This window comes from Coloeus monedula (genome assembly GCF_965178545.1).
Source record: "Coloeus monedula genome assembly, chromosome: 33".
NCBI classification, from domain to species: Eukaryota; Metazoa; Chordata; class Aves; order Passeriformes; family Corvidae; genus Coloeus; species Coloeus monedula.
Genome location: NC_138813.1, coordinates 3,438,440 through 3,464,903, shown reverse-complemented (window position 1 = coordinate 3,464,903; position 26,464 = coordinate 3,438,440). Strand labels below are relative to the sequence as shown.

At 63.8% G+C, this 26,464-nt stretch overlaps 4 protein-coding genes across 6 annotated transcripts; 3 read left to right on the top strand and 1 right to left on the bottom strand.

The window, feature by feature from the left end:
* Positions 1–1,925: 1,925 nt before the first annotated feature.
* On the top strand, positions 1,926–8,852 carry SAMD4B (sterile alpha motif domain containing 4B). 2 transcript variants are annotated; one of them, XM_082299747.1, is made up of 13 exons: positions 1,926–1,961; positions 2,626–2,985; positions 3,250–3,705; positions 4,101–4,364; positions 4,444–4,553; positions 4,861–4,947; positions 5,253–5,493; positions 5,881–5,966; positions 6,057–6,178; positions 6,747–6,942; positions 7,388–7,502; positions 7,927–8,010; positions 8,286–8,852. In XM_082299747.1, the coding sequence occupies exons 2-13, from the start codon at positions 2,790–2,792 to the stop codon at positions 8,312–8,314; spliced, it is 1,986 nt and encodes a 661-aa protein (XP_082155873.1). In that variant the 5' UTR covers positions 1,926–1,961; positions 2,626–2,789; the 3' UTR covers positions 8,315–8,852. The 2 variants fall into 2 exon arrangements, with proteins under 2 accessions (XP_082155873.1, XP_082155874.1); XM_082299748.1 differs by lacking the exon at positions 7,388–7,502.
* Positions 8,853–8,883: 31 nt separating this feature from the next.
* On the bottom strand, positions 8,884–14,220 carry PAF1 (PAF1 homolog, Paf1/RNA polymerase II complex component). The gene is made up of 14 exons (XM_082299749.1): positions 14,123–14,220; positions 13,883–13,912; positions 13,677–13,769; positions 13,263–13,384; positions 12,824–12,890; positions 12,220–12,321; positions 11,745–11,850; positions 11,313–11,381; positions 10,968–11,071; positions 10,760–10,876; positions 10,234–10,362; positions 9,772–9,877; positions 9,611–9,698; positions 8,884–9,464 (listed from the first exon to the last, which is right to left on the bottom strand). The coding sequence occupies exons 1-14, from the start codon at positions 14,170–14,172 to the stop codon at positions 9,064–9,066; spliced, it is 1,584 nt and encodes a 527-aa protein (XP_082155875.1). The 5' UTR covers positions 14,173–14,220; the 3' UTR covers positions 8,884–9,063.
* Positions 14,221–14,250: 30 nt separating this feature from the next.
* MED29 (mediator complex subunit 29) lies at positions 14,251–15,434 on the top strand (the record flags this gene model as incomplete). 2 transcript variants are annotated; one of them, XM_082299750.1, is made up of 4 exons in its annotated part: positions 14,251–14,472; positions 14,756–14,814; positions 14,890–14,974; positions 15,131–15,434. In XM_082299750.1, the coding sequence occupies 4 exons, from the start codon at positions 14,251–14,253 to the stop codon at positions 15,359–15,361; spliced, it is 597 nt and encodes a 198-aa protein (XP_082155876.1). In that variant the 3' UTR covers positions 15,362–15,434. The 2 variants fall into 2 exon arrangements, with proteins under 2 accessions (XP_082155876.1, XP_082155877.1); XM_082299751.1 differs by having other exon boundaries at positions 14,894–14,974; positions 15,131–15,396.
* Positions 15,435–15,949: 515 nt separating this feature from the next.
* On the top strand, positions 15,950–26,194 carry SUPT5H (SPT5 homolog, DSIF elongation factor subunit). The gene is made up of 30 exons (XM_082299607.1): positions 15,950–16,164; positions 16,384–16,499; positions 16,598–16,766; positions 16,858–16,923; positions 17,447–17,458; positions 17,561–17,630; positions 17,967–18,035; positions 18,143–18,208; positions 18,335–18,365; positions 18,490–18,558; positions 18,881–19,132; positions 19,247–19,336; positions 19,644–19,714; positions 19,792–19,897; positions 20,201–20,294; positions 20,376–20,512; positions 20,588–20,743; positions 21,302–21,448; positions 21,737–21,883; positions 22,278–22,403; positions 22,485–22,569; positions 22,646–22,750; positions 22,855–22,957; positions 23,167–23,294; positions 23,502–23,607; positions 23,866–24,024; positions 24,493–24,661; positions 25,154–25,357; positions 25,738–25,833; positions 25,929–26,194. The coding sequence occupies exons 2-30, from the start codon at positions 16,425–16,427 to the stop codon at positions 26,070–26,072; spliced, it is 3,252 nt and encodes a 1,083-aa protein (XP_082155733.1). The 5' UTR covers positions 15,950–16,164; positions 16,384–16,424; the 3' UTR covers positions 26,073–26,194.
* Positions 26,195–26,464: the final 270 nt, after the last annotated feature.

Sequence of the window (26,464 nt, the reverse complement as noted above, 5' to 3'; positions counted from 1 at the left end):
GAGGGAGCGGGAGGCGGGGATGGATCCGGGATGCGGGGATGGGAACGGGGATGGGAACCGGGATGCGCGGGGATGGATCCGGGGATGGATCCGGGGAGCCGCTGCCGGGCTGGTGGTGCCGGGGGTGCCGGGGGTGCCGGGGGTGCGGAGGGTCCCGGAGCAGCCCCGGAGCCGCCGCCCCGGAGAGGCCCCGGAGAGGCCGCGGCCGCCGCTCGGAGCCGCAGAACCGGCGGGGCGGGGCCGGGCGGGGCCGGGGCGGGGCCGGCGGGGCGGGGCCGCGGGACGGAGAGATGGACACGGGGACACGGACGGAGGAATGGACACAGGGATGGACACACGGACACAGGGATGTACCCAGGGACGCACGGACAGACGCATGGGAGGACCCACGGACACAGAGATGGACACATGGACAGAGCCAGGGACACACGGATGGACACAGGGACAGACCCACGAACGCACCCACGGACGGACCCATGGACACGCGGCCCCTTCAGACCCCACCAGTCTGTGGGACCCCTCCCCGTGCCCCCCAGTTCTCCCCCAGCCCCTTTGTCCTGTCCCCCCAGACCCTCCCTGCCACCCCCCGCGCCCTTCCCATGGACAGACGGACACACAGACAGATGGACACACGGACACACATACACGGACACACGGGACACACGGACACATGGACACACGGACAGATGGACACACGGACACACAGATACACAGACACACGGGACACACGGACAGATGGACACACGGACACACATACACGGACACACGGGACACACGGACAGATGAACACACGGACAGATGGACACACGGACATACAGATACACAGACACACAGACACACGGACAGATGCACGCACACAAGGATGGACGCATGGACAGAAGGGACACTGGAGACGCTGGGACGCACCGGAGGAACGCTGGGGACACTGGGAGACAGTGGGGGGACACTGAAGACATTGGGGGGTACCGGGGCGCACTGGGGGTATTGTGACGCACTGGGACGGCACTGGGGGAACACTGGGGGACACCTGGGGACACTGGGGGAACACTGGGGGACACTGGGGGGGCACTGGGGGGCACTGGGGGGCACTGGGGCGCACTGAGGGAACACTGGGGGACACTGGGGGGGCACTGGGGGACACTGAGGGGACACTAGAGGACACTGGGGGGCACTGGGAGACACTGGGGGGGCACTGGGGGACACTGGGGCTCACTGGGGGGACACTGGAGGACACTGGGGGACACTGGGGGGCACTGAGGGACACTGGGGGGGCACTGGGGGACACTGGGGGACACTGGGGGGGCACTGAGGGGACACTGGGGACACTGGGGCTCACTGGGGGACACTGGGGGGGCACTGGGGGGGCACTGGGGGGCACTGGGGCGCACTGGGGGACACTGGGGGGGCACTGGGGGGACACTGGGGGACACTGGGGCGGCACTGGGGGCACTGAGGGGACACTGGGGGACAGTGGGGGGACAGTGGGGGGGCACTGGGGAGGGACACTGGGGCGCACTGCGGGACACTGGGGCTCACTGAGGGAACACTGGGGGACACTGGGGGGGCACTGGGGGCACTGGGGACACTGGGGGACACTGGGGGGCACTGGGGAGGGTCCGCGGGGCTCTCAGGCCCCGCCCCCGGCGCGGGCAGCGCGAGGCCTCGGGGCGTGGCCAGTGGACGGGCGTGGCCTCTTGATTGACAGTTCACCGGAGGGGGCGTGTCCATCGCGAGGGGCGGGCCCAGCGCCGCGTACCCGAGGCCCCGCCCCCACCGCGCGCGCGCCCGCGCGGGGTCGTCCATTGGCCGCCGCGCGTAGTGGGCGAGGCCTCAGGGGCCCCCTCCCGCCCCGCCCCGCCCTCCCATTGGCCCATTGGCGGCGGCGCCGTGACGCAGCGGCGCAGCGTGCGTGTCGTGCGCGCTGACGTTGCGCGGCGGCGGCGGCGGCGGCGGTGGCGGCGGTGAGTGAGGGGCGGCCGCGACCCCCGGGACCCCCCGGGCCCGTGCGGATCCTGCCCGACACCCCCGGGACGGGACCCCCCACGCCCTCCAGGCCTCCCCCGGGCTCCCTGGGCCTTCCGTGGCCTTTCCCCGGCCCGGCCCCAGCGCCTGGAACCGGCCCCGGCCCCGCCGGGCCTGCGCCCCCTTCTCCCCCCCCCCCCGCGCTGAGAGGAGAACGGGGATGGGCAGGGAAGGGGGGAAGGGGCGTCCTGAGGGGGGCGGGGGAGCCCTGTCCCGGTGGGCGGACACCGAGGGGTTCCTGTGCCCCTGTGGGGTCCCTGCGATCACGGGGGATCCCTGTGTTTGACGGGGGGGTCCCTGGTCCTTTTTGGGGGTCCCTGTCACCATGAGGGGTCCTTGTACATTTTGAGGGGGGCCCCTTGGGGGCGGTCCCTGATCCCTTTTAGCGGTTCCTTGTCCCCTGGTGGAGGAGGGCCCCTGTCCCTGAGGGAGGGTCCTTGTTCTTCGTGGGGGTGAGGCCGTTTTGGGGGTCCTTGGTCCCTTTTGGGGGTCCCTGGTCCCTTTTAGGGATCCCTGTCCCCGCAGGGGTGTCCCTGTCACCACGGGGTGGGGGTCCCTGCGGGAGCTGCCGCGCCCTGACCCCCCCGTCCCCTCTCTCTACAGGACCCTCCGGACCCTCCCCCGCGCTCCCAGCCCGGGGGGGCCCCTCGGCACCCCCCGTCCGCACCCCCCATGCGCTGCCCGGCCCGGGGGGGCCCCCCCGCCACGTGAGGGGGGGCAGGGCCGCCTCCCCTCTGCCCCCTGTCCCCACTGTCCCCATCCCAGCCATGATGTTCCGGGACCAGGTGGGGATCGTGGCCGGCTGGTTCCGGGGCTGGAGCGAGTGCGAGCAGACGGTGGCACTGCTGGCGCTGCTCAAGCGCGTCACCCGCACCCAGGCGCGCTTCCTGCAGCTCTGCCTCGAGCACTCGCTGGCCGACTGCCCCGACATCCACTTGCTCGAGGCCGAGGCCAACAGCGCCGGTGAGGGGCCTGGGGGGCGGGGAGGGGCGTCCTCAAGGGGGTTACAGGTGGGTCTGGACGTCCTCATGGGATTCTGGGGGGTTGGCTGGGGGGTTTTGGGGTTGTGGAGGGTGTTACAGGGGTTCTTGTGTCCCAGGGGTCCCCAGTTCCCGGCCCTGTGTGTCCCCTGTCCCGTTTGCCGTCTGTCAGCGGCCGCAGGAGCGGCTGAGGCTGCAGTGACCCTGCTGACCACGTGTGTGACCCTGTTTGTCCCTCTGTCCGCAGCTGCCATCTCGCAGTGGCCGCAGGAGCCGGCCGAAGCTGCGGTGGCCCTGCTGCTGGCCCACCTGCCGCTGCTGCAGCCGGGCAACGCAGCGGCCAAGGCCGAGTACATGAAGCGGCTGCAGAAGGTGCTGGCCGACGCCATCGAGAGCAACCGCTGCGTGGAGGAGTCGCGCCAGCTGCTGTCCTACGCCCTCATCCACCCGGCCACCACGGCCGATGACCGCAGCGCGCTGGCCCTGTGGCTTGGACATCTGGAGGAGCGCCTGGCCCCAGCTGCACCCCCACCCCAGCGCCGGCCGCCGGCCCACGAGTGGCCACCGGAGCCCCCCGAGCCCGGGGGGGGCAGTGGGAGCAGCAGCACGGCTGGAGGGGGGGCGTGGGCAGAGCAGCAGCACGGCCCGGGCACGGCCGCAGCGCCCCGGGAGAACGGACATCCCCCGTTCCAGCCCCCGGGAGGTACCGGCGGATAACGGGGGGGAAAAGGGGGGAATGGGAGTAAAAAGGAGGGGAATGGGAGTAAAAAGGGTGGAAAAATGGGAGGAGAAAGTGGAAAGAAGGGGGTGGAATTGGGGAAAAAGAGGGGGGAATGGGGAAAAAAGTGGGGGGAAGGGTGGGAGGGGTGGAAGCAGCGGGGAGGGGGGACAGGAAGGAGTGGGTGAGGGTCAAATGAGGGGGAAGGGGCTGGGGGAGAGAGGGGAGGGCCAGAGGAACCCTGGAAGTCACTGGGGGTGGGGGTTTGGGAAAAGGGGTTGGGGGCATCTTGGGGGACATGGAGAGGGGGCTGGGGGGTTCCCACAGCCTGGGGCGGGGTCTCTGGTGTCCCCCTGACCCTGTCCCCCCTCTCCCCCCAGCCCTGCCGTGCCAGCTGCACCCCAGCCCCCTGAAGCGCTCGCTGGCCCTGGTGCCCGGCAGCCCCCAGCCTGGCCCAGGGGGCGACTGGGCGGGGTCGGGGGGGCCCGAGGACCCCCCCGCAGCCCCCCGGGGCCCCCCCCCGGCACCGTTCGGGGACCACGCACCGCTGTCCCCGCAGAGCAGCGTGGCCTCGTCGGGCAGCGAGCACACCGAGGAGCCCGGCGGGCGCAACTCCTTCCAGGAGGACGGCAGCGGCATGAAGGGTGGGCAGGGGGCTCTGGGGGGGCTCGGGGGGTTTCTGAGGGGCGTTGTCACCTCACGGCCCCCCCGTGCCCCCCCCAGATGTCCCCTCGTGGCTGAAGAGCCTGCGGCTGCACAAGTACGCGGCGCTGTTCGCGCAGATGAGCTACGAGGAGATGATGACGCTGACCGAGCACCACCTGGAGTCACAGGTGGGCACTGGGGGCACTCGGAGGGTGGTGGGACAGGACACCGGGGTCCCCGGGGCTGCGGGAGCATCCTGTGGGCACAGGGGGGGCACTGGGAGGGCACTGGGCTGCTGTGGGAGGGTCCCCAGTGGTCCCTAGGGCATCTGGAGGGGGTCTGTGATGTCCCCAGTGTCACCAGGGCTACTGGGTATGGATTCTCAACATCCAGATCTTCCCGGAGGGTGTCCCCAACGTTCCCTGGAGGGGTATGACACCCTCGCAAACTGTATGACCCCCCCCCAGCGATGTGTGACATCTCTGTCCCCCCCAGAACGTCACCAAGGGCGCCCGGCACAAGATCGCTCTGAGCATCCAAAAGCTGCGGGAGCGGCAGAGCGTCCTCAGGGCACTGGAGAAGGTCTCTGGGGGCACTGGGAGGGCAGTGGGGAGGGATTTGGAGGGTCTGGGAGGGGACTGGGAAGGGATTGGGAGGGCACTGGTGGGGACTGGGTGGGACCGGGAGGCACTGGGAGGGGACTGGGCTGGTGTGGGGTGTCCCCAGTATCCCAAGGGGGTCGCTGATGGATGGTTTGGGGTGGTTCCCAGTGTCCCCGGGGCTGGAGGGGGATGGTTCCCAGTGTCCCCAGTCTCCCTGGGCTGTGTCCCCGCTGTCCTGCTGGGGGGTGTTTGTGTCCCTGATGTGCCCTGGCCGTGTCCCCCCAGGACATCCTCGAGGGGGGCAATCTCTGGTCGGCGCTGCAGGAGCTGCAGCAGATCCTGGTCACCCCCATCAAGGCCTTCCGGCCCCCCCCGGCTGCGCCCCCTCCCCCTGGGCCCCCTGACGGGGCCCCCCCCGACGCCTTCGCGCCCCCCCCGGCCCCCCCCGGCCCCGACGCCGAGGCCCCCGCGGCGCCCGTCCCCGACGGGGACATCCCAGGGCAGTTCACGCGCGTCATGGGCAAGGGTGAGTGGGGGGGGATCCCGGGAGGCCCCTGACCCCCCCCTCAGGGGTGGGTTTGGAGTGGGCGTCCCCAGGTTTGGGAGGGGTCGGGGTTTGGGGAGAGGCCCTGGGGGGGGGGGGGTGGGTGCCCAGATTTGGGAGGGTTCAGGATTTGGGGAGGGGTCCTGGGGCATTTGAGGAAGGGTCCCAGGGTTTTTTGGGGAAGGTTCGAGTTCCAGAAGGGGTTCAGGGTTCTTGGGGGGGGTCCTGGGGTTGTTTTGGGGGTGTCGTGTGTTGTCCCCACCCACAGTGTGGACCCAGCTCCCTGGGTGTCCCAGGGTTTTGGGGTGGGATTTGGGGCGGTTTTGGGGTGATTTTGGGGGTTTTTTGGGCCCCCTGACCTCCCCACAGTGTGCACCCAGCTCCTGGTGTCACGGCCGGACGAGGAGAACATCACCAGTTACCTCCAGCTGCTTGAGAAGTGCCTGAGCCATGAGGTACTCTTGGGGTGGGGGGGGTCCTGGGGGTCTCTGTCCCCCTTCCCCCGACCCCAGAGACCCCCTCGTGACCCCCCCGGGCCCCCCCAGGCGTTCACGGAGACACAGAAGAAGCGGCTCCAGTCCTGGAAGCAGCAGGTGCTGAAGCTGCTCCGCGCCTTCCCCAAGAAGGGGCCCCTGGACGGCCCCCCCGGGTACCGGCCCCCCAAAAGGTACCTGGGGGGGTCCCCGTGCTGCTGGACCCCCCCCTGTGCTGCTGCAGCTCCCCCGTGGCACTGCGACCCCCCCTAAAAACCCACAGAACCCCATTTCCATCGCCCGTCTCCGATTCTGCCCAAGTTGGGGTTTAGGGGCTGCTTGGGACCCCCCCCAAGGTGCTCCCCCCAGCCCAGTTTTGGGGGGTCTGACTGCTGCCCGTGTGTTCTGCACAACCCCCACTCTGGGGGGCCTCAGGGCATCACCCAACCCCCTGAAATTTGGGGAGATTTGGGGTGATTTGGGGGACTTTTCCCTCCAGGTGCCTTTTTTCTCTTCCCACCACAATTTGGGGGAGGGGTCAAAGGGGTCTCCATCCTCACTCCCCAATTTGGGGGGGCTCTAAGCAGTCTCCCTCCCTCACTCCCCGATTTCCCTTTCTCCCCAATTTGGGGGGGGTCTCACCCATTCTGGGGGGTTTTTGGGGGCCTGATCCATTCTGGGGGGAGAGTGAGGGGTCTCAGCTCCCTCTGGGGGCGTTTTGGGGGTCCCAGCCCCCCCTGACGCCTGTGTTTCCCCCCTCAGCTGGGCCTTCGGCTCCAACTCTCTCCCCATAGCTGGCTCTGTGGGGGGGGGGCGGCGGGGGGGGGGCCGCCCCTTCGCGCTGCCCCCCCGGGCCCTGCCCCCCCCCGCCCGCCTGGGGCTGCTGGGACCCCCCGGGGGGGCCCCGGCCCCCAGACCCCCCCTCGGAGCCCCCCCCTTGGGCACGCAGGGACGGCAGGTGGGTCTGGGGGGGTAATGGGAGGGGTTTGGGGAGAAATGGGGATTTGGGGGAGGATTTGGGCGGCAGATGAAGATTTGGGGGAGGTTTGGGGGAGGATTTTGGGGGGCGGAGATGAGGCTTTGTGGGGAGGACTATGGGAGATGTTTTGGGGGAGAGGTGAGGGTTTTTGGGAGGTTTTGGAGGAAGATTCTGGGGTGTATTTTGGGGAGGTTTGGAGGAGAATTTGGGGGAAGGATTTTAGTGGGGAGATGAGGATCTGGGGGAGAATTTGGGGGGGAATTTTTGAGTTTTATTTGGGGGGGGAGGGGGGGCACATCCACCTGTCCCTGCTCAGTTCTATTGGGGTCGGGAGTCTCTCTCTGCCCCTGGAGACCCTTTTGGGGGGGCTCCCCCCACCCTGGGAGTGCTGCCCCCCCCCGTGACCCCCTCGTTGTGCCCCCAGAGCCTTTGGTTTGGGGCTGGGGGGGGCCCGGGGGCGTCCCCTGGGAGCCGCGGGGCCGTGCAGAGAACGCACTCGCTGCCCGTGCACAGCTCAGCCCTGCTCGCCTTCCCCCAGGGTAGGGAGCCCGGAACTGGGCGGGGGGGCCCCGAAAGGGGGGAGGGGGGCCCAAAAATGGGGGGGGGTGGTGTCTGAAAAAATGACAAAAAAGCCCAAAAAACAGAGAGTGAGCCCCAAAAATGGGGGGGGGGGGGGGAACTTCTGGTGTTGATCTCTGTGGGGTGGGGTTGGGGCGGGGGGAAGGGGTGGGGAGCACCCCAAAAATGGGGAGGAGGACCCAAGAAGGGTGGAGACCCAAAAATGGGGAGAGAGGCTCTAAAACTTGGGGGGGGAGGGAATCCCAAAAACGGGGAGAGTCCAAAATGAAGCGGGGGGGGGGGAACCACGACCCTCGGGACTGGGGACAAACTCCGGGGGGGGTGGGGGGGGGGATATTTTGGGGCCACCCCCGACCCTTTTTTTGTCCTCCCCCCCCCTCCCAGAGTGCCCCCCCCCTGGGACGGACCTGGAGATCAACCCCACGCTGGAGTCGCTGTGTCTGAGCATGACCGAGCACGCGCTGGGGGGTACGGGGGTGGAATGGGGGGGGGGGACACGGGGGGGGGACAGGGGGCGATAGGGACACCGGGGGGGGGATGGGGACAATCTGGGGGGTGCTGAGGGGGACAAGGTGGGCTGGGGAAACGGGGAAGGGCAGGAATTTGAGGGGGGGGGGCACAAGATGGGGAGGGGATGGGGGGGGGAGGAATTTGGGGGTTCCCCGATGTGGAGGGGGGGGGGCACAGAGGGGTCTCAGTGGATTTTGGGGACCCTCTGACCCCTCCCATGTCCACCCCCACAGACGGGACAGACAAAACCTCCACCATCTGATGGCGCCACTGCCCCCTCCCCGAGCCGGGGGGGCACATCTTTAACCCCCCCTCCTGCTCCAAACCCCCCTGGGGGGGTCCCCAAAACATCTGGGGGGGGGGGTGAACACCCACCCCCCACTGCCCGCGGGGTTTTGGGGGGTCCCCGGTGAGGGAGGGGCCCCCCCAGGCCGATGACCTCGCAGGGGGGTTGGGGGGGGGGGGCCCATGACACTACAGGCGGGGCTTTTTTTTGGGGGGGGGGGGAAGCGGTGGGGGGGTTGCGTTTCCCCATTTTTAAAAATCCCAGGATTTGGGGGATTTGCGGATTTTATTTCTTTTCATTGTTTTTTTTTTTTTTACTTTTTTTTTTTCTTTTTATGCCTCTTTATTATTATTATATTATTATTAATTAATTATTTCTGTCCTGGCCCCCGCGGGGGGGGGGGACGGGGGACACCCCCACCCCAAATTTAGGTACAACACCGGGCCCCCCCCTCGGTACAGCCCCTCCCCCACCCACCCCTCCCCCCCGCCCCCCCTCCACCCCCCCTTTGTAGCGCCGCGGCCCTGAAATAGAGACAAAAATCGTTATTTTAGATACATTTTATTATGAATCCTTTTGTTATGATATGGCTGGTAACCATTGACCTTATTAAACACAAAAACCGCCCCGAGACGCTGCTTTTTTGCCCCAAAATGGGGCTGGGAGGGGCAGGGGGGGAAATTGGGGTGGGATTTTGGGGTTGGGGAGGGGAGATCACCCCCTCCTCACTCGCTGGAGGATTCTGAGCCATCGCTGGGACTTTCCTCCTCCTCCTCTTCCTCCTCTTCCTCCTCTTCCTCCTCCTCCTCCTCCTCGCTGGGGGTGAGTTGAGGACTGCGGGGTGCTGGGCCCCCCCCCTCGCTGCCTTCCTCCTCTTCCTCCTCCTCCTCCTCCTCCTCCTCCTCCTCCTCTTCTTCCTCATCGTTGTCGCTGCCGAAAATCTCCTCCTGGTCCCGGGCGGCCCGAGCAGCGTCGCTGCCTCCCCGGCGGCCGCCCCGGGCACCTTCAGCCTCCTCCTCCTCCTCCTCCTCCTCCTCCTCACTGCGGGCGGAGCCCCCCCCGCGCTCAGAGCCCGACCCGGAGCCTTCGTCCTCGTCGCTCTCGCTGCCCTTGTCCCGCTCCTCGTCTGCTTGGAGGGGTGCGGGGGGGTCCTCAGTGGGCTGAACCCCCCCCCAAAATGGGGGAGGGAATTTGGGGGGTTGGGAAATACGGGAAATTGGGGAGGGGGGATTTTAGGTGGGAAATGGGGGGATTTAGGGCCCCTCCCTGAACCTGATCCTGGCGTTTCCTTCTCCGCCTCCATCTCCTCCTCCTCCTCCTCCTCGGGCTCATGGTTCTCCAGCTGCGCCCGCCGGGCCTCCTGTGGAGGGAGGGAGAGTCAGGGGGGGGTCCCGGGGGGGTCCTGGCAGTTAGGACCCCTCCCCAAATCCCACCTGGGCCTCGAGCTCCTTCTCGTTCATGTCCCGGTGCTTGACCACCAGCACGGCGTTGGTGCCCGACTGGACCCCGGCGCGCGCACGGCGCTTGCTCAGCCGGACCCTGGGGGGGACAGGAGGGGAAGGGACACCCGGGGACACCCTTGGACCCTCAGGGACACCCTCAGGGGTACCCCCAGGATGCCCCCCCAGACCCCTGGGACACTCCCACAGACATCCCTGGGACCTCCAAAGGAACTTCCCAAACCCCTCTGGAACCCCCCCAGACCCCCAGGGGCATCCTCAGGACCCCAAGGACACCTCACAATCCCTCCCAACACCCAACCAGTGCCCCCAATACTGACTGGAAAATCTCCCAGCGCCCCCAGCAGTGACTTGGGGGAGCTCCCAGTGCCCCCCAGTCCCTCCCAGCGCCCCTAGTCCCGACCTGGACCAGCTCCCAGTGCCCCCCAGCCCCACCTGGTCTCCAGCTCGTTGTAGTAGACGCCGTCACCCTCGCGGAAGATGAAGAAGTAATTCTCCTCGTAGCCCTTGCTGGCCTTGTTCTTCACGTTCCAGTTGTATTCCCGGGCGATCTTGTAGTCATACCTGGGGGAGGCAGCGGGAGGGGCTTGGGGAGGGGCTGGGGGACCCCCCCAAACACTCCCCCAAATCCCAGTTTTCCCGCCCAAAACCTCACAGAATTTTCAGGGCGTTGAGTTTGTTCTTCATAAAAATTTGGGACCCCAAACTCCCCCCAAAGCCCTCCCACAGTCCCTAAAGCCCCGCAGGGGCCAGAGGGGAACCTCCAACCCCAGAGGTGCCCCCCCAACCTCAAGGACCCCCCCCAAAGCCCCATTTCTTCCCCAAATCCAGGAATTTATTGAATATTTCTGATTTCCCATGAAATTCCAGAACCCCAACAGACCTTTAAACCACCCCAATTTTTTTTTAGGATTCCCCCAAGTTTTAGGGACTCCCCCAGGATTTTGGGGACCCCCCTTACACATCCTCGGGGGCGTAATCCACGTCCTCCTCCTGGTCCCGCTTCCGCTTCCGCAGCGTTTCCTCCACAGGGAGGAAATAGGCCACAAACTGGTTCCCCTCCTCGTCCATCATCCCCCTGCGGGGACGGGGTCAGGGGGGTCAGGGGAGGATTTGGGGTCACCAGAGGGGGTTTGGGGTCCCCAAGGGGGGTTTGGGGTCACCAGGACCTGATCATGGCCTGGGACATCATTTCAAGAGCCGCCGCCCCCGACGTGTCCTTGGGGGCCGGGTCCGAGTCAAAAATCACTTGGGCACAAGGGTTGATCCACATCTAGGGAGAAATGAGGGAAAAACGGGGAAAATGGTGAAAAAGTAAAGAAAAAAATGGGGGTTTGGGTGGGAAAACTGGAGGAGAAAGAGAATGGGGGAGTGGGAAAAAAACTGGGGGACAGAAGGGGAGAAGTAGTGAGGGAAAAAGGGGATTTGAGAAGGGGAAAAAGGGGAGTTTGGGGGGGAAAACTGGATTTTGGAGGGGAAAAAGGGACGGGGGAGTCCCTGAACTCCCCCCTCACCTTGAAGTCGGGGAACACAGGCATCACCTCCAGGGGGGTCACCCGGGGTTTGCTGTAGTGCTGCGTGATCTGGGGGGGCAAAGGGGACTCAGGGACCCCCCCCACGACCTCATTGAAGTGCCCAGAATCAGCCCCAGAAAAACAGCCCCAAAATCATCCCCCAGAAACACCAAAACCCTCCCCAAATGACCCCCAAAATGACCCCAAACCCAGCCCACAAACGGCCCAAAAAAACCCCAAAATCACCCCCGAAATGACTGCAAACTTCCCAGAATCAGCCCTGAAACTCCCCCAAACTCAGCCCCCAAACACACCCTGAAAGCCCCCTCCCAAAACCCCCCCATCAAAAACCCCAAACCAAAAACCCCAAATCCCCCCCAAAAACCCCAAACCAAAAACCCCAAATCCCCCCTAAAAACCCCAAACCCCGACCGCTTTCTGGGCGTCCTCGAAGGTTTTCTCGATGGCTGCGATCTGGCTGTCCCTGTCCTTGTAGATCTCTTCCTCTGTGAACTGCTGCTTCACCGACACACCGATCCTGCCAATCACCCCAAAATCACCCCAGAATCACCCCAAAACCACCCCAAACCACACCCCAAAATCACCCAAAGCATCACCCCCAAACACCCCAAAATCACCCTAAAACCACCCCAAACCACACCCCAAGATCACCCAAAGCATCACCCCAAATCACCCTCAAAATCACCCCAAACCACACCCCAAAATCACTCAAAGCATCACCCCCAAACACCCCAAAACCACCCCCAAAATTACCCCAAAATCTCCTAAACCCCACCCACAAAACCACCCAAAACCTCTCACCCCCAACCACTCTCCGTGGCCATCCCCAGACCCCAAACCCCACAGAAACCCCCCAAAAACCCCAAAAAAGCCCCAGAGCACTCACTTGACCTCGGGCTTCTCGTTGGACACCCCGTAGCGGTTGAACTCGGTGGAGATGTACTCGGTCTTGCGCATCCAGGGCACCACCTTGGCGTGCTGCTGTGACCTGCCCGGCCCCACGTGGGTTGGGGACCCCCAGTCACCCCAAATCCCACCCGAAACCACCCCCAAAACACTCTCTAAATCACCCTCAAAACCACCGCAAAATCACCCCTGAAACACTGCCGAAATCACCCTCAAAACTGCCCCCAAATCACCCCAGAATGCCCCCCCAAAACACTCCCAAAATCACCCTGAAATCACCCCAGAATACTCAGCAAATCATCCTCAATATCGCCCCAAAATCACCCCAGAATCCCTCCAAAAATCACCCCCAAAATGACCCCAGAATCCCTCTAAAAATCACCCCCAAAATGACCCCAAACCACACCCCAGAATCCCTCCAAAAATCACCCCCAAAATGACCCCAAACCACACCCCAGAGTCCCTCCAAAGATCACCCCCAAAATGACCCCAAAATCACTCCAGAGCACCCCTGGGGCTCTGTGGGGTTGGGGAAGCCCCGGGCGGGGTTTGGGGTGGTTTTGGGGGTGATTTTGGGGTTTTACCTCTTGGAGCTTGTTGGAGCCTGGATCTCCTCCTCCAGCAGCTTCTCATCTGCAGGGTCCAGCAGCACTGGGGGAATTGGGGAAAAAACACCCAGCATTGGGGTCACCCCACGAGACTTGAGGCCACCCCACAGGATTTGGGAGGGCTCGTGGGTGATCTGGAGAAAACCCCAAAAATTGCCCTCTCCAGGGAACCAACCCCGAGTTTGGAGAAGACTCAGGGAAGATTCGGGGGGAATTTGGTGCAATTCTGGGGAGGTTTGAGGTGGTTTTGGGGTGATCTTGGGTTGACTTGGGGGTGGTTTTGAGGGGTGATTTTGGAGAGGTTTGGGGATAATTCTCAGGGTGTTTCGGGGCGGTTTTGGGGTGATTTTGGAGAGGTTTGGGGATAATTCTCAGGGTGTTTCGGGGCGGTTTTGGGGTCCCACCCCGCACACACCCCCAGGGTCGATCCGGTACGTGTCGGGGTTGATGAGGTCGATGGTGACGCCCAGGTCCGGCTCGGTCAGGAGGTCGTGCTTGTGCTGCTTCTCCAGGGACGTTGCCTTGTACTGCACGAACCTGGCGGGCCGGAATCACCCCAAAAGCACCCAAAATCAGCCCAAAAACGCCCCAGTGTCAGCGCCAAAGCCCCCCAAAATCAGCCCCAAAACCCACCCAAAATCAGCTCAAAAACCCACCCGAATCAGTGCCAAAATCCCTCAATATCGCCCAAAACCGCACCAAAATCAGCCCCAAACCACCCCAAAGTCACCCCAAATCCCTGCTGCAGCCCCTCCCGTGCTCAGAGCGGGGCTCGGGGGCTGTGGCCGAGACCCCTCAGGACCCCCCCCCGCAATTTCCGCCCCCAAACCTGCTCTGGTCGAAGGGGTACGTGATGAACTTCGGGTCGAAGGGAATGTCCGGGAGGCTGTTGCAGAACTTGACCCGGCAAACGACCCCGGACCTGAGGCAAAGGGGAGGGTCAGGGGTCCCCCAAACCGCGGGGGTCCCAAAAACCCCGAAATTACCCCAAAAACGGGGCGGGGACCCCTTAAAAGCCTCTCCTCCCCTACTCACCTCTCGGGGAGGGTCCGGTGCGAGCTGGGCCTGTGGGGAGGGGGGGCGCGTCATGACGTCACCGGGGACCCCCGAACACTTCCGTGACGTCACGGGGGGCCCCGTTATTTGCACCCCGCCGCCTCCCGCCGCTGGGATGACGTAACGGCGGAATCCCCCCCCACCCCCACCCTCGCGGGAGGCCCCCCCCGCTCGGCGTGACGCGTTGTGACGCCACGGCGGTGACGTCACGGCCATTACCGGTGGCCCGGCTCGTCGCGCTGCGCCTGCGTCTGGATGGTGGGCGCCATGGCGGGCGGCTCCTTCCCGGTGTGCGCGGCGCCTCCCGAGAGCGTCACTTCCTGTGCGCGCCGGAAGCCGCCGGCAACATGGCGGCGCCGCCGCCGCCTCCGGCTGGGCCGGGCCCGGGGCCTCCCTCAGCGCCCGCGGGGCCGGGGCCGGCGGCGGGGCCCGGAGCGGGGCCGGGGCCGCCCCCGGGGGCCGCGCAGGGCCCCGCGCTGCCCGCGCAGGCGGCGGCGGCGCAGGCGCAGGATTTTGATCCCGTGCAGCGCTTCCGGCTGCTGTTGCCGCAGCTGAAGGAGAGCCTGCAGGTGCGGGGGTGCCGCCGGGAACGGGCGGGGGGGCGCGGGGCGGGGCCGTGCTCTCACGCTACAATGTGCCTTCAGCACCGGCTGGGCGTGGTTTGTCGCCGAGTGGGCGTGGCCTGCTGGGGGGGCGTGTCTCGGGGGGGGGGGGGGCGGAATTTTGGGGGTCCCTGGGCCGGGGTCTCAGGACGTGCCCACCCCCTTGTCGCGCTCATTTCCCACTGCCGGGGGGCACTGCGGGGGCTGTGGCCACCCCCCTCCGCGTCCCCCTGGCCCCCGTGTCCCGCAGACCCTGATGAAGGTGGCGGCTCAGAACCTGGTGCAGAACTCCAGCATCGACAATGGGCAGTGAGTGACCGTCCCCGCGCCCCCCCGTCCCTCCCAGTGCCCCCAGTCCCTCCCAGTCTCACCAGTTCCCCGCAGGAAGAGCGCAGATGGGGCCCTGCAGCGCTTTGACAAGAGCCTGGAGGAGTTCTACGCCCTGTGTGACCAGCTGGAGCTGTGCCTGGTGAGGGACCCTCCAAACAGTCCCTAAACCCCTCCAAATTCACCCCAAATGCCCCTCTCAGCCCTCCCAAACACCCCCAAATCCCCTGAGAACCGTCCCAAATCCCTTCAAAATCCCCTCAAAGCCCTCCCAGGTGACCCCCAGTGTCCCCCGCAGCGCCTGGCCCACGAGTGCCTCTCGCAGAGCTTCGACAGCGCCAAGCACGCCCCGGCCCTGGTGCCCGCGGCCCCCAAGGGCGAGGGGGGGCCCGGGGCCGAGACCCTGCCCTACACCCAGTACCTGCCGCTGATCAAGGCGCAGATCGCGGGCGCCAAGGACATCCACAACGCGCTGCTCGAGGGCACCAACAAGATCACGGGCAAGCTGCCCCCGCCGGGGGGGCCCTGACGGGGTTTGGGGTGAGGCGAGACCCCCCAGGAGCCCCCCCCCGAAAGCGCTGCTTGGCGGGGTGGGTGTTGGTTCAGGGGAGGGGTGGTGGGAGAGCGGGGAATGAGGCGGGGCTTGGGGTGGGTTTGGGGTCTGGCCGCCCTTTCCTGGTGGGGGTTGGTTTTGGAGGGCTCTGGGGGGGTCTTGGGACCCCCGATCCCCTCCCGGGGGGCTGGAGGGAGGTCTGGGGTGTGGTGCCAGCGGCGCATTTTGGGGGTGACCCGCCCCCCCCCAAGCGAGGCGGATCACTGGGGAGGGGAGTGGGGGGTGTTGGATTTCCAAGTTTTGGGGTGAAATATTTGATTTTTGGTAAATAAACCAGTGTTTTGTGATATCGGCTCTTCAGTTTTTCTGTGCGTGACGTCACCGGGGGGAAGCGTAGGAAAGAGGCCCGGAACGCGTCCCGGGAGAGGTGGGGGGGTTGCGGCGAGTCTCCGTGACGTCACGGGCCGTGCGGGTGATGTCACTCCCAAAAAACCGCGGTTTGGGCCTCTCGCGCCGCCGTCGGAGGCCGGGAAGTCTCGCGAGAGGAAGGGCGGGAGGTCTCGCGAGAGCGCGGGGCGGGAGCGACGCGAAGCGGCTGCGGTTCGGGAGCCGGATCGCGACAGGGCCCGGGAATCGCGACAGGGCCCGGCAGCGGCACCGGCATCAGGATCGGGATCACGACAGGCGGGGGCGGCTCCGGGAGCGGCACCGGGAGCGGCACAGGCGCCGGCGGAGCGAGGCCAGGCCAGGCCGCGGTGTAGAGCGGAGCGGAGCCCGCGGTGAGGGCGGCGGGGAAGCGGCGGGAGCGCTCGGGGCACCCCCGGAGCCTTCAGAGCACCTCCCAGCCTCCCCTCAGGACACCCCGGACCTCTTAGGACACCCTCAGATCCCCCGGCCCATCCCTGAGAACCCCCAGGACTCTCCCGGATACCCCCAGCGCACCCCTAAAGCCCTCAGGACACCCCCGACCCCTCCAGCCTCCTCTCGGAATCCCCCAGGACCCTCCGGACGCCCCCCCGTGCCCCCCAGACCCCCAGCCATGTCGGACAGCGAGGACAGCAACTTCTCGGAGGACGAGAGCGAACGCAGCAGCGACGATGGCGACGACAACGAGGTGAGGCCGAAGGCTTGGGGGGATCCGGGGAGTTTGAGGGTTTCAGGGGGGGTCTCGGGGGTCCCTGACCCCCTCCCCAAATCCCCCGGCCCCGTCAGGCCGAGGAGCAGCGCGGGGGGGGCAGCGGGAAGGAGGAGGCGGAGGAGGAGGAGGAGGAAGAAGAGGAGGAGGAGGAGGAGGAGTACGATGAGGAGGAGGAGGAGGAGGAAGACGACGATCGCCCAGCCAAGAAACCGCGGCACGGGGGCTTCATCCTGGATGAGGCTGGTGAGGGAAGGGGCAGGGATTTGGGGGGTTCTGGGGAGGTTTTGGGGGTCTCCAGGCCACTGACCCCCCCCTCCCCACGTGTCCCCCCCAGATGTGGATGATGAGTACGAGGATGAAGATCAGTGGGAGGATGGGGCTGAGGACATCCTGGAGAAAGGTGCGGACTGGGGGGGCTGTCCCCAGCCCAGGGGGCTGCAGGGAGGAGAGAGGGAAGCCCTGGCTGGGGGAGTCCCTGTTCCACCCCCCCCGAATCCCCAAAACTGCCTTTTCCTTCCCCAAAACCCCTTTTCCCCAACCCCTTCTTTCCCCACCCCCAAACCCCCTTTTCCCTCCTCATATCCTCTTTTTCCTAAATCCCCTTTTCACCCCAAAACCACTTTTTTTCCCTGCAAACCCTTTTTCCCTTGCAGTTTTTCTTCCTAAATTCCTTTTTCTCCTCCCTGAATCCCTTTTTCCCTAAATTCCTTTCTCCCCCTCCCCAAATCCCCGTTTTCCCCCATCCCTTTTCCCGGGTGGGGGTCCCCGATCACCCCTTTCTCTCCATCTCATCCGCTCTCGCCTGGGGCTTTTCCGTTGCATTTTTTTTTTTGTTTTCCCCCAAAACCCACAATTTTCCCCCATTCCCTGGTTTTTGCTGTTGATTTACTTCATCCTCCACCGTCACCTCCTCCCCGGGGCAGAGGAGATCGAAGGTAAGAGTCCCACTCCCCCAATTCTGGGGGTTCCCGAAATTTCCACACCCCCCCCGGATCCCAAATCCCCCTCCTGACCTTCCTCTGCCTCCTCTTCCTCAGCTTCCAACATTGACAACGTGGTGCTGGACGAGGATCGCTCGGGAGCACGGCGGCTCCAGAACCTCTGGAGGTGACCCTGAACACCCCCAGTGTCCCTCTGTGTCACCCTTCACCTCGTTTTTATCCTTTTTCTACATTTTCCCCCTCTTTTCCCCTCATTTTTCCCTGTTTTTCTCTCATTTCCACTGCCTTTCCCTCATTTTTCTGTTTTTCTCTCATTTTTCCCTGATTGTTCCTCGTTTTTCCTTAAGTTTTCTCTTTTTTTCCTTTTTTTAATTGCTTTTTCTTCACATTCCCATATTTTTCCCTCGTTTTCCCCCGTTTTTCCCTCATTTCCCCCAGCTTCTCCCTCACTTTTCCTCATTTTTCCCGTTTTCCCCTGATTTCCTCCTGTTTTCCCTGCCAGGGACCAGCGGGAGGAGGAGCTGGGCGAGTACTACATGAAGAAATACGCCAAGTCCTCGGTGGGGGAGACGTGAGTGCCACCCCTGTCCCCTCCCCGCCCGTCCCTGGCACCCTCCCTGGCACCACAGGGCCACACCCACCCCAGCATTCCCTGATTTTTTGGGGCCCTTTTCCCAGAGTTTACGGCGGCTCCGATGAGCTCTCGGATGACATCACCCAGCAGCAGCTGCTGCCCGGCGTCAAGTGAGTTTTGGGGGGGAAAAACGGAATTTGGGTCAGAATCCCTGGGAATGAGAATTCTGGGGAAAAAAGGGGGAATTTGGGTCAGCCCCCCCCCCCAAAATAACGAGGTTTTGATGCCCCTCACAGGGACCCCAATCTCTGGACGGTCAAGTGCAAGGTGGGTGTTGGGGGAGGACCTAAACCCTGCTTTTTGTGCCCAAACTTCCCTTTCTGAGCCCAAATCTCCCTTTTTGCCTCCAAATCTTTTTTTTTTTTCCCAAATCCTGCTGGTTTGTGCCCAGATCGGGGAGGAGCGTGCCACGGCCGTCGCCCTCATGCGCAAGTTCATCGCCTACCAGTACACGGAGACGGTGAGCACTGGGAGGGACTGGGGGACACTGCGGTGGCACTGGGGTCACACCTGCACGTGGGGACACTGGGGCTGTGCCAGGGTGTCCTTGGTGTCACACGGGTGCCAGGCTGGTGGCACTGCTGACACTGCTGACATTGCTGTCCCCTCTGTCCCCTCTGTCCCCCTCTGTCCCCCGCTGTCCCCCGCTGTCCCCACTGTCCCCACTGTCCCCACTGTCCCCAGCCATTACAGATCAAGGCCGTGGTGGCCCCCGTGGGTGCCTGTGCTGGGGTGGCACCGAGGTGTCCCACTGCTGACACTTCTGTCCCCGCTGTCCCCAGCCGCTGCAGATCAAGGCCGTGGTGGCCCCCGAGCACGTGCGTGGCTACCTGTACGTCGAGGCCTACAAGCAGACCCACGTCAAGCAGGCCATTGAGGGCGTGGGCAACCTGCGCCTGGGCTACTGGAACCAGCAGATGGTGCCCATCAAGGAGATGACCGACGTGCTCAAGGTGGTCAAGGAGGTCACCAACCTCAAGCCCAAGGCCTGGGTGCGCCTCAAGAGGGGCATCTACAAGGACGACATCGCCCAGGTGAGGGGGGGACACACCTGAGGGGGAGGGGACACACCTGAGGGGGAGGGGGCATCCTCAGCTGGGGACACCCCCGGCCGGCCGGGACTGACCCGTGGGCGTGGCCTGGCACAGGTGGATTACGTGGAGCCCAGCCAGAACCAGATCTCTCTCAAAATGATCCCCAGGATTGACTTCGATCGGATCAAAGCCCGGATGAGCCTGGTGAGGATCCACTTGGGGGGGCACCTTGGGCAGGGGAGGGGAACCTGCTTGGGTGGATCCCCACCAGTGGATCCCGAGTCAGTGGGTCCCTGGGGGTTGGATCCCTGTGAGTGATTCCTGGGTCAGTGGGTCCCTGGTTTGAGTGGATCCCAGGTCAGTGGATCCCTGGCACTGAGCAGATTCCCTAAGCAAATCCTGGGTCAGTGCATGCCAGGTCATTGGATCCGCTGAGCAGATCCTTGGCCCTGAGCAGATCCCTGGCCCTGAGTGGATCCCCTGAGCAGATCCCCTCTCCCCTCCCCCGCAGAAGGACTGGTTCGCCAAGCGCAAGAAGTTCAAGCGGCCGCCCCAGCGCCTCTTCGACGCCGAGAAGATCCGGTAGGGCCTGGTCCTGAAGGACCCCCGGGATCCAATGACCCTGGGAGTGACCCTGAGTGACCCCAGGTGTCCCCCAGGTCCCTGGGTGGGGACGTGGCCTCAGATGGCGACTTCCTGATCTTCGAGGGCAACCGCTACAGCCGGAAGGGCTTCCTGTTCAAGAGCTTCGCCATGTCGGCTGTGGTGAGCCCCAAATCTGCTTTTTCTGGCCTAAAATCTGCCTGTTCTGCCCAAAATCCGCTTGTTCCAGCCCAAATCTGCTTCTTCTGGCCCAATATCCTCGTGTTCCAAACCCAAATCTGCCTGTTGGAACACAAAATTGACCTCTTGGAACCCAAAATTGACCTCTTGGAACCCAAAACCACATATTTGAGCCCAAAATTTTCCCCTTCTACCCAAAACCCACAAGTTTGAACCCTAAAATCTGCCTGCTCCAACCCTAAATCTGTTTTTGCCCCGAATCCTGGAATTTTCCCCCAATCCCAGATCACCGAGGGGGTCAAACCCACCCTGTCCGAGCTGGAGAAGTTCGAGGACCAGCCCGAGGGCATCGACCTGGAGGTGGTGACCGAGAGCACCGGTATGGGATCCCTGCATTCTCAAACCCCAGAAAACACCCCAAACTCCCCAAATTTCCCTAAGTCACCCCAAAATTTTGCAGGAAAAGAGCGGGAACACAACTTCCAGCCGGGGGACAACGTGGAGGTGTGCGAGGGTGAGCTCATCAACCTGCAGGGCAAAATCCTCAGCGTGGACGGCAACAAGATCACCATCATGCCCAAGCACGAGGACCTCAAGGTCTGAAAAGCCCAAAAAAAGCCCCCTTGGGATGGCTTTTTTGGGTGGAAAACCAGGAATCTTGGGTTTTTCCAGGATATGCTGGAGTTCCCGGCACAGGAGCTGAGGAAATACTTCAGGATGGGCGACCACGTGAAGGTGATCGCCGGGCGCTTCGAGGGCGACACCGGGCTCATCGTCAGGGTGGAGGAGAACTTCGTGATCCTGTTCTCCGACCTGACCATGCACGAGGTGGGAACAGGGGAAAAAAATGGGAGAACAGGGAAAAAATGGGGAAAAAATAGGGGAAAAAGGGGAAAAAATGAGGTAAAATGAGGGGAAATGGAGAGTGGAGGAGAACTTTGTGATCCTGTTCTCCAACCTGACCATGCACGAGGTGGGAACGGGAAAAAATGGGAGAACAGGAAAAAATGGTGAAAAAATAGGGAAAAAGGGGGAAAAATGGGGAAGAAATAGGGAAAAAGGGGGAAAATGAGGTAAAATGGGGGGAAATGGAGAGTGGAGGAGAACTTTGTGATCCTGTTCTTGGACCTCACCATGGACGAGGTGGGAACAGGGGAAAAAAAACAGGAAAAACGGGGGAAAAAATGGGAAAGACGTGGGAAAAACCTGTGAAAACATGGGAAAAACCCAGAAAATGGGGAAAAAGGGGAAAACGGGGTAAAAATGAGAAAAGTTAGGGGAAAACCCAGGAAAAATCCAGGAGAAAACTGGGGGAACAGGGTTTGGGGTGAAAGCAGGCAGTTTTGGTGCAGTCCCAGCGGATTGTTCCCCGTTTCCCACCCCCAGCTGAAGGTGCTGCCCCGGGATCTGCAGCTCTGCTCCGAGACGGCCTCGGGGGTGGATGTGGGGGGGCAGCACGAGTGGGGGGAGCTGGTGCAGCTGGACCCCCAAACTGTGGGGGTCATCGTGCGGCTGGAGCGGGAAACCTTCCAGGTGAGAGCCCCAAATCCAATCTGAAATCCCCCAAAAAATCCCCCAGAATCCTCCCAATAAATCCTCTAAAATACGCTCCAAAACCCCACCTAAATCTCTCCAAAACCCTCCCAAAATCCCAGGGGAACCTCCCAGGGCACCCCACACCCCAAATCGGCCTCCAGAGGGGCCCCAAATTCCCTTTCAAGGGGGGTCCCAACCCACCACATTTGGAAGGTCCCTGGAGTCCCCTGCCAGGTGTCTCCTGGGTGTCCCCCGTGCATGCCCTGAGCCGTGCCGTGTCCCCAGGTGCTGAACATGTACGGGAAGGTGGTGACGGTGCGGCACCAGGCTGTCACCAGGAAGAAGGACAATCGCTTCGCCGTGGCGCTGGACTCGGAGCAGAACAACATCCACGTCAAGGACATCGTCAAAGTCATCGACGGCCCCCACTCCGTGCGTCCGGGAGGCTTCGGGGGGTCCTCGGGGTGGTTTGGCAATCTTGGAGGGGTTTGGGGGATTCTTGGGGTGTCTGAAGAATCCTCAGGGTGTTTGGGGTGATTCTCAGAGTGTTTTCGAGGAGATTTGCAGGGTCCCTGGGGTGTCTTTGTCTTGAGGTGTTTGGGCAGACCTTCAGGTGCTTTGGGGGTCCTTGGGGTGTTTTGGGGGGTCCTCGGGGTGTTTGGGGGAGATTTGGGAGATCCCTGCGTTGGTTTTGGGGGTCCTTGAGGTGTTTTGGGGAGGTTTTGTGGTGTTTTAAGGCCTCCCTGTGGTGTTTTGGGGGAGTTTGGGGGCTCCATGTGGTGGTTCTGGGGGGGCGTCTCACCCCTTTTCCCCCTGACTCCAAAAGGGCCGTGAGGGTGAAATCCGCCACCTCTTCCGGGGCTTCGCCTTCCTGCACTGCAAGAAGCTGGTGGAGAACGGGGGGATGTTCGTCTGCAAGACGCGGCACCTGGTGCTGGCCGGGGGCTCCAAGGTCCAAACCCCCCGCCAAAACCCCCAAATTTCCCCATTTTCCCCCTTTTTCCTCCATTCCAACCCCGTTCTTCCCCTGCAGCCCCGTGATGTCACCAACTTCGCCGTGTGCGGCTTCACACCGATGTCCCCCCGCATCAGCAGCCCCATGCACCCCAGTGGGGCCGGTGAGCGATTCTGGGGGGTCTCGGGGGGTTTTGGGGACCCTCAGGGACCCCGCTGACCCCTCTGACCCCCCCCCAGGCCAGAGGGGCGGTTTTGGGGCCGGGGGGCTGAGCCGGGGCCGCGGCCGGCGCGACAACGACCTCATCGGGCAGACGGTGCGGATCTCCCAGGGGCCCTACAAAGGTCGGTGTGGGACCCCCGAAAACCCGCCCGGGGGAGCTTCCCCAAACCCTCTGACCCCACATAAACCCCCAAAAACCCCCTCTGACCCCCCCAAATCTCCCCAGGGTACATCGGGGTGGTCAAGGATGCCACGGAGTCGACGGCGCGAGTGGAGCTGCACTCGACCTGCCAGACCATCTCGGTGGACAGGCAGCGACTGACCACTGTGTGCGTGGGGAGTGGCACCCCGGGGACAGCCCTGGGGACACCCCTGTGGGGTGGGGGGTGACCCCCTAAAGGTCAAGACCATCCTTGAGACCCCCAAGAGGGTCCTGGAGCCCCAAAAGGGTCCTGGTCCCCCTCCCCACTGGGTCTCTGTGATGCCCCCGGCTCTTTTTGGCGTCCCTGTCCCCTCTGACCCCCCGTTGTTCCCGCAGGGGGTCCCGGCGCCCGGGGGGTCTCACCTCGGCCTACGGGAGGACCCCGATGTACGGATCCCAAACCCCCATGTACGGCTCGGGGTCCCGCACGCCCATGTATGGCTCGCAGACCCCGCTGCACGACGGTGAGAGGGGATTTGGGGACATTTGGGACAGTTTGGTGTTATATGGGGACATTCAGGGACAGTTCGGGGACATTTGGGGGGTCCAAACCCAGGGTGGGTTTGGGGTCACCCCCAGGAAGCCACACCCCCAACTGTGGGGTCACAGGTGGTGAGTGGGGGGCTTTGGGGACAGTGTGGGGACAAACGGCGTTTTTGGGGTGTCCCCAGGGAGCCGCACCCCCCACTATGGGTCCCAGACCCCCCTGCACGACGGGAGCCGGACCCCGGCCCAGAGCGGGGCCTGGGACCCCAACAACCCCAACACCCCCTCGAGGTGAGAGATCCCCAAAAAACCCCAGAATAACCCCAACAACCCCTCAAGATGAGAGAACCCCAAAAAACCCCAAAATAACCCCAACAACCCCTCGAGGTGAGAGAACCCCAAAATAACCCCAACAACCCCTCGAGGTGGGACCCCCCCCTCCACCAAAAATAACCTCCTTTGGGGTCCCACTCCCCCAGTTTGGGGTCCCCCTTCTCTCATTTGGGGTTTCCCATTTTTGGGGCCCCCTCCCCAATTTCCCCACTGTAGGGCGGACGAGGACTTCGAGTACGGCTTTGAGGACGAGCCCACCCCGTCCCCGCAGGGCTACGGGGGCACCCCAAACCCCCAAACCCCGGGGTACCCCGACCCCGCGTCCCCACAAGTCAGCCAGCCCTACAACCCCCAGACCCCCGGCACGCCTGCCATGTGAGTGGGGACCCTGAAACCTGTGGGGTCGGGCACCCCAGAATGTGGGACTGGGGGGGAGAGAGCCCCAAGTGGGGTTGGAAAGGGGGGGAAACGGTCCTGGGGACCCCAGATCTGGGGTTTTGCGGATGGAGGACCCCTAAATGTGGCTTGAAATGGGGAAACTGCTCCTGGGACCCCCAAATCCTCCCTGGGAGCCCCAAAATCCCCTCTCCCATCCCCTGGGACCCCCCCAGACAACCCCTGGGATCCCCCAAATTCCCCAGATGTGACTCCTGGGACCTCCAAATTCCCCCTGGGACTCCCAAACCCCCTCTCCCATCCTCTGGGACCCCCAAATCCCCCCAAAACAACCCCAAAACTCCAAAAAATAAACCCAAACGTAACCCAAACAACCCCGGCCCCCCCTCGGGACCCCCGAATTCCTCCCGAACCCCCCAGGTGTGACCCCCCCCTCACCTGTCCCAGGTACAACACGGAGCAGTTCTCGCCCTACGCCGTCCCCTCCCCCCAGGGCTCGTACCAGCCCAGCCCCTCCCCCCAGAGCTACCATCAGGTAGCCCCGAGCCCCGTGGGCTACCAGAACACGCACTCGCCGGCCAGCTACCACCCCACGCCGTCCCCCATGGCCTACCAGGTACCCCGAGACCCCAAACCTCCCCTGATATCCACAATCTCTCCAGAGCCCCATGGGCTTCCAGGTGCCCCCTTAGTGGCCACTGACTGCCCCTTATCAGGTACCCCTGGGACCCCAAAATCTCCCCCAGAACCCCCAAAACCTGCCCTGGGACCCCAAGACTTTCCCCAATATCCACAACCCCTCCAGAGCCCCATGATGCCTTAAAAAATGACCCCTTAGTGGCCACCGACTGCCCCTTATCTCAGGGGTACCTGATAAGCACCTGTGGCTGATCAGGTACCCCAAGACACCCCAAAATCCCCCCCAGGGTTGTCCAAATCCACAGCAGAGCCCCCCAAAGGCCTTGTAGCCCCCTAAAACCCCTTCATAGCCCCCCAACCCCTTGGTAGCCCCCCTACACCCCTTTATAATAACCCCAAATTTCCTTCAGACCCCCTTGCAGCCCCCCCAAACCCCTTTCCCCCCCTAACTGTGCCCCCTTGCTCCCAGGCCAGCCCCAGCCCCAGCCCAGTGGGCTACAGCCCGATGACCCCGGGGGCTCCATCCCCGGGTGGGTACAACCCCCACACCCCCGGCTCGGGCATCGAGCCCAGCGCGGGCGACTGGGTGACCACGGACATCCAGGTCAGGGTGCGGGACTCGTACCTGGACAGCGCGGCCGTGGGGCAGACCGGGGTCATCCGCAGCGTCACGGTCAGAGCCTGTCCGGGGCGTTTTTGGGGGGGTTGGGAGGTGTTCAGGGGGGTTTTGGGGGGTTTTGGGGTCTCCCAAAAGGCTGCCAGGGTGGATGGAGACCCTCGTGTTTTAGAGGGGTTTGGGGGGGGATTTTGGGGTTTTTTTGGGGGGTCTCCCAAAAGGAGAGAAGGCTGGGGGAGCATTGGAGGGTTTGGGAAGGGTTTTGGGTTTTTTGGGGGTGTTTGGAGGGCTTTGGGGGAGTTTGGGGAGGATTTGGGGGGGGCTGGAAGGTGGAGAATCATCCCTGATGCCACCCAGCCTTTGGGGATGGAGATCTCAGGGGTTTTTGGGGAGTTTTTGGGTGTCCCCCGCGAGGCTGAGCCCCCCCGGCCCCGCAGGGCGGGATGTGCTCTGTGTACCTGAAGGACAGCGAGAAGGTGGTCAGCGTGTCCAGCGAGCACCTGGAGCCTGTCACGCCCACCAAGAGCAACAAGGTGCGACCCCAAAACACTCCTGGGACTCCCAAAACCTCTTTGGGATCCCCCCAATTCCCTCGGAGCCCCCCAAACCCCTCCGTGCCCCCCCCCAGGTGAAGGTGATCCTGGGCGAGGACCGCGAGGCCACCGGGATCCTGCTGAGCATCGACGGCGAGGACGGGATCGTGCGCATGGACCTGGAGGAGCAGCTCAAGATCCTCAACCTGCGCTTCCTGGGGAAGCTGCTCGAGGCCTGAGACCCCCCCGGGAAGCCCCCCGACCCTTTTCTCCCTGTTTTCTCCCCATTTTCTGCCTCTCCCCCCCTGCTTTTTTGTCCCCCCATTTATTGTACCCAGGTTTTAGGTGTCAAATAAAGAACTGGGGGTGCAGCACCCGCCCGGCTTCCTGGTTTTGGGGGGGGGGGGGGCATTTCGGGTAGACCCCTCGCCACATAACAGGTGGAAGGGGGGAGATGGTGCTCCCTCTACGGGGGCCCTGAGGGAGTTGGGGGGGCACAGAGAGGCTTTAGGGGGAAATTTGGGCCGGTTTTTGGGCCAGTTTCGGGGGCTTCGGGGCCGGTTTCGGGGGTCGCGGCCTCGGCGCTGCCCCGGGCCCGGCTCCACGTGTCCCCCCAGCCTCGCGCCGCTTC

Excerpts from the sequence above, each read along its gene's own strand:
- SAMD4B (XM_082299747.1), top strand. The coding sequence starts at position 2,790 with ATGATGTTCCGGGACCAGGTGGGGATCGTGGCCGGCTGGTTCCGGGGC. Across the intron at positions 4,365-4,443 it reads GGACGGCAGCGGCATGAAGG|ATGTCCCCTCGTGGCTGAAG; the intron begins GTGGGCAGGGGG and ends TGCCCCCCCCAG. Across the intron at positions 8,011-8,285 it reads GACCGAGCACGCGCTGGGGG|ACGGGACAGACAAAACCTCC; the intron begins GTACGGGGGTGG and ends CCACCCCCACAG.
- PAF1 (XM_082299749.1), bottom strand. The coding sequence starts at position 14,172 with ATGGCGCCCACCATCCAGACGCAGGCGCAGCGCGACGAGCCGGGCCAC. Across the intron at positions 11,072-11,312 it reads CTGTGTTCCCCGACTTCAAG|ATGTGGATCAACCCTTGTGC; the intron begins GTGAGGGGGGAG and ends ATTTCTCCCTAG. Across the intron at positions 9,465-9,610 it reads GAAGGAAACGCCAGGATCAG|ACGAGGAGCGGGACAAGGGC; the intron begins GTTCAGGGAGGG and ends CCCTCCAAGCAG.
- SUPT5H (XM_082299607.1), top strand. The coding sequence starts at position 16,425 with ATGTCGGACAGCGAGGACAGCAACTTCTCGGAGGACGAGAGCGAACGC. Across the intron at positions 22,751-22,854 it reads CTCCCAGGGGCCCTACAAAG|GGTACATCGGGGTGGTCAAG; the intron begins GTCGGTGTGGGA and ends AAATCTCCCCAG. Across the intron at positions 23,608-23,865 it reads AACCCCAACACCCCCTCGAG|GGCGGACGAGGACTTCGAGT; the intron begins GTGAGAGATCCC and ends TCCCCACTGTAG.